We start from the raw sequence: 4,337 nt of genomic DNA, 5'->3' as shown, positions 1-4,337 counted from the left end.
ACCAAAATTTGCCTACTGTAGTTCAAAAGTTGCTTCTCTGTGGCAGCAAAGCCGCTTGAGAAAAGCAAGTTCGCCAAAAGCAACTTCCTAGGTGATACTAGGCAACTTTTTTTTTGAAAAAACTTTCAATCTATTCAGCTTCAATCATGGTAGTACAACAGACACTAGAAATAATAAAAATTACATCCATAACCGTAGACCACCTAGCGACAACTACAAGCACTGAAGTGAGCCGAAGGCGCGCCGCTGTCATCGCCCCTCCCTTGCGAGAGCCGGGCAAACATTGTTGTAGTGGACAGTTGGGAAGTCGTCGTGCTAAGGCCCCATGGAACCAACGCACCAGAACAGCAACCGCCGCAGATGAAGAGTGTAGACCAAAAGGATCCAACCTGAAGACACACGAACGAAGACGAACGACGAACAGATCCGAGCAAATCCACCAAAGACAGATCCGCCGGAGACACACCTCCACACGCCCACCGATGATGCTACACACATCACCGGAACGGGGACTAGACGGGGAGACCTTTATTCCTTCTTCAGGGAGCCGCCGCCGTCTCGCCTTCCTGAGCAGAACACAAACCCTAACAAAGTTCGAAAAAAGATATGAAAGCGGAGCCCTCCCACCGGCAAAGGCCGAGATCCACTCCGCCTCCATGGCCCTAAGGCGACCGGAGACGGGATGGACCAAAGAACCCTAGTTTTGGGGAGGCGGCGGCTGGGTACGTTCCTTAACAATATCGTGATAGACACTAGGCAACTTGAAGGTCATGATAGCCAATTTATAAGAGCATTGAGTGGATAGGTAGTCATGATAGGCAACCGGGCAACAAGGTGCTTCATATAGCACCAAAGTTGATAGGTAGTCATGGTAGACAACCTACAGATGATGACAGGCAATTTGGTAGTCAACGTAGCCAACTTAACAGAACATCAGAATTATGTGATAAACAACTAACCAAAAGTTGCTTGTTGTAGTACAAAAGTCGCCTCTCCGTGGCACCAAAGTTGCCCGAGGAAAAAAAGTTCGTCGAAACATATCAATATAGGATCTAGTTTTGAAGAGCTCGGCGCTAAGAATCTGACGGTGAAAATGAATCTTAATTCTGATGCTCAGTTCAAAAGTTATGACTTTTTGAAAATTTTAAACACACATAATAATTGCATATGGAACAAGATCTTTTCTATTTTGGAGTGAATTTTTCATCATAGCATTAGAACAAAACTTACCTTTTTTAGGTGTGTGCTCGGGAACGCTAGGGAGCACACGTGTGCTCCCTAGTCGCATCCGTAAACTAATATAAGAGCATTTAGATTACTAAAGTAGTGATATAAACGCTATTATATTAGTTTACGGATGAAGTACAAAAGTTACAGGTCTAGTTTCTTTTGGGTTTCCTCCCCATTCGCTCAAGTACCGGAAAACCCATTCGCTCGCTATTCAAGTGGAAAAAGAACAAAATATTTGGTAACAACCGCAAACGAAGCAGGGGCCCAAAGCCCACGAGAGCCCGTGTGCCATTACCTGGGCCTTGCACACTCCATCTCCATCCACGTGCCCATCAAGCTCACTCGCGACCGTCGGATCCGCCTCCCGAACCCTAGCAAGCGAAACCCCTCCTACTTAATCCGCGCATTCAACCCCGTCACCGCCGCCGCCGCCTCTCCTCATACCCTCGCCGTCTCCTCTCCCACGAAGCGCAGCCCGTCGAGGTAAGCACCGGTCTCCTGAACTCGCCGCCGTTCCCTCCCCGTCTCGATCTAAGCCTGAGGGATCTGTGGCTGGTTGCGTCCGCGCAGATGGCCTCCGAGGCGGCGAAGGTGGCGGTGCCCGAGAAGGTGATCCTAAAGAGGAGGAGGGAAGAGGTCTGGGCCGCCGAGAAGAAGCAGAAGGTTGCCGCCGAGAAGATAAAGGCCGCCGAGAACACCAAGGTCATCTACGCCCGCGCGGAGCAGTACGCCGGGGAGTATGAGGCCCAGGTCAGATCGCTGCCCATGTCTCGCTCGATCCAATGCCCCTTGCTCGTTCGTGGCTGTGTATTGTATCCTTTAGTTGCAAACGTGCGATGTGCCGTTGTACCACTGATTAGGTTTTGGGGCGGTGCAAAATCGAATTTGGACTGTATCAACTACATATGCTTTACTTGTCTTCGGTCGATAGGGAAAAGGAGTGATCGGAGTTTAGCAGTTCTATATGCAAGATTTGTTCATACCTGTCCATTTTTGTATGCTTTTAAGCTGTGCATTACTGCGAGTCAACTGATATCCATGTATATTCGTGTTAGTTTTGTTTAATTCCTTCAGATTCTGTTTGTTTTGATGTAGTCCAACATATGTACAACACTACCACATAGGTCTAATCTAGCTCGATTGATCATTGACATGTTTGTGTTTCTGCCTGATGGAATCATTAATAAACGGGCTCTCAGTAACAAAAGAAAACTCTGTTAACTACCACATATGCTAATGTGGGTGTTGCGAGCAGGACAAGGAGCTGGTGCAACTTAAGCGTGAGGCCCGGATGAAGGGTGGGTTCTATGTCAGTCCTGAGGCAAAGCTGCTGTTTGTCGTCCGTATCCGTGGGTAAGGCATCACTTGCCACTTGATCATCGCTATCTGCATTGATTTGGGTTTCTGTGCACATGGTTTGATGCTAATTTTCTGAAACGTTGCACTACAGTATCAATGCAATGCACCCAAAGACCAAGAAGATCTTGCAGCTTTTGCGTTTGAGGCAGGTGGGTTGATCAATTAATTGGTCCTGTGAATGGACATGTTGCTTGATACATCTACTTCTGAAAATGATTACTGATGCTCACTGCTAAAATTTACTTCTACAGATTTTTAATGGTGTGTTCCTTAAGGTCAACAAGGCCACCATTAACATGCTGCGTCGGGTTGAGCCATATGTTGCCTACGGGTCTGTTACCTGTCTACCTTTTTGAGTCTTGATTAAATGCATTCCTGTTGTCTTGTTTCCTAATGTAAAATAATTTGTACCTGGTCTTTGGTTGGATGAATTTACCACTGTGTTATCTACCGTCTACTATGCAATTTTACTGCTTCAGGCGATCTTGTTTAGCCACTTACAAAGTCTTTTGAAAAAGTTTAGTCTGAAACCTGAACCATCCTTGCTTTATTCACTCCCAAGCAATTATGTTAGTTTAGCTGGTGATGTTAAATGTTGGCACAAACTATAGGCAATCATTTTTCTCATATGTAGTGCCATCAACCAAGATTTCAAGTAATAAACTCAGATGAACTAGAGACTTGTTATGATGTTGCATTGTTGCTGACTAGTATAATTCATGATCTGTGTAGGTACCCTAACCTCAAGAGTGTCAGGGAGCTGATCTACAAGAGAGGTTACGGAAAGCTCAACAAGCAAAGGATCCCTCTGGCCAACAACAAAGTCATCGAGGAGGTTTGTTTCTTCAACCATAGGCCCTGCGTCCATCTATTGTGCATGTCCATGCTAAGTTGAATCATTGCCTCTTACCAGGGTTTGGGGAAGCACAACATCATCTGCATTGAGGACCTTGTGCACGAGATCTTGACCGTCGGCCCACACTTTAAGGAGGCGAACAACTTCCTGTGGCCATTCAAGCTCAAGGCTCCGCTCGGTGGCCTGAAGAAGAAGAGGAACCACTACGTCGAGGGTGGTGACGCTGGGAACCGTGAGAACTACATCAACCAGCTTGTTAGAAGGATGAACTAGGTTGAATGAGCTACTTGATGATAATAGCCTGTGTTGGAAGGATAAACTTGTTTTCACATTAGGAAGTGGATGATGAGTATGCATGCGTTTTTTGTATTCAGAACTAGACATGTTTGGATGAAATCTCACATTTCCTCTAGAGGGTTCGATTCATTATTAATGCTTTTACTGTGGGTCGCAAACGTGCTTTTGTTTCTGTTATCAAGGATATACTATTTGTATTATGATAGTCGGTTACACATTCTGCCCGGCTGCCTTTGCCATATTTGAGCTATAGAATGCAACCTTGTGCTAATTTCCTCTAAACTGGAGGCTACTTAATTTGCTTTGTATACAGGAGTCACTTGCACTACTGTGTTTACAGTCTGTTGCTGCTCCTGCACTGTTCTTATTATCGATGCATCCAGTTTGTAGCCGACCGGTGTGTCGCATCGATGCATCGGGAAAGGGGATTGGCGCTCATGCAGTGGGAATGACGTCGGCAGTTTAAGCCTCATTCCTGATGCCTCCAAATCCAAAAGGTTCATAACATGCTGGATTCCTTATTGGATTTCTCCCACCGGCTATGATGCGAACACAATTTTAACCAAGGATACATGTCGTGCCATCTGTTTCGTTT

The 4,337-nt window shown here is 45.9% G+C and overlaps 1 protein-coding gene across 1 annotated transcript; it reads left to right on the top strand.

Annotated features, from left to right (window-relative positions):
• Positions 1 to 1,561: 1,561 nt before the first annotated feature.
• On the top strand, positions 1,562 to 3,962 carry LOC606394 (60S ribosomal protein L7-2). The gene is made up of 7 exons (XM_044478151.1): positions 1,562 to 1,713; positions 1,801 to 1,980; positions 2,486 to 2,583; positions 2,681 to 2,738; positions 2,841 to 2,920; positions 3,322 to 3,424; positions 3,503 to 3,962. The coding sequence occupies exons 2-7, from the start codon at positions 1,801 to 1,803 to the stop codon at positions 3,716 to 3,718; spliced, it is 735 nt and encodes a 244-aa protein (XP_044334086.1). The 5' UTR covers positions 1,562 to 1,713; the 3' UTR covers positions 3,719 to 3,962.
• The last annotated feature ends 375 nt before the right edge of the window (positions 3,963 to 4,337 follow it).

Source organism: Triticum aestivum, chromosome 2D (genome assembly GCF_018294505.1).
Source record: "Triticum aestivum cultivar Chinese Spring chromosome 2D, IWGSC CS RefSeq v2.1, whole genome shotgun sequence".
NCBI classification, from domain to species: Eukaryota; Viridiplantae; Streptophyta; class Magnoliopsida; order Poales; family Poaceae; genus Triticum; species Triticum aestivum.
The sequence above is the reverse complement of the archived record's forward strand: the minus strand, read 5'-3'. Positions and strand labels throughout refer to the sequence as shown.

What these genes read in the sequence shown, in the direction of transcription:
- LOC606394 (XM_044478151.1), top strand. Translation starts at nt 1,801, where the DNA reads ATGGCCTCCGAGGCGGCGAAGGTGGCGGTGCCCGAGAAGGTGATCCTA. An exon ending in AGCTTTTGCGTTTGAGGCAG is followed by an intron (nt 2,739 to 2,840) that starts GTGGGTTGATCA and finishes TTACTTCTACAG; the next exon opens with ATTTTTAATGGTGTGTTCCT. An exon ending in ACAACAAAGTCATCGAGGAG is followed by an intron (nt 3,425 to 3,502) that starts GTTTGTTTCTTC and finishes GCCTCTTACCAG; the next exon opens with GGTTTGGGGAAGCACAACAT.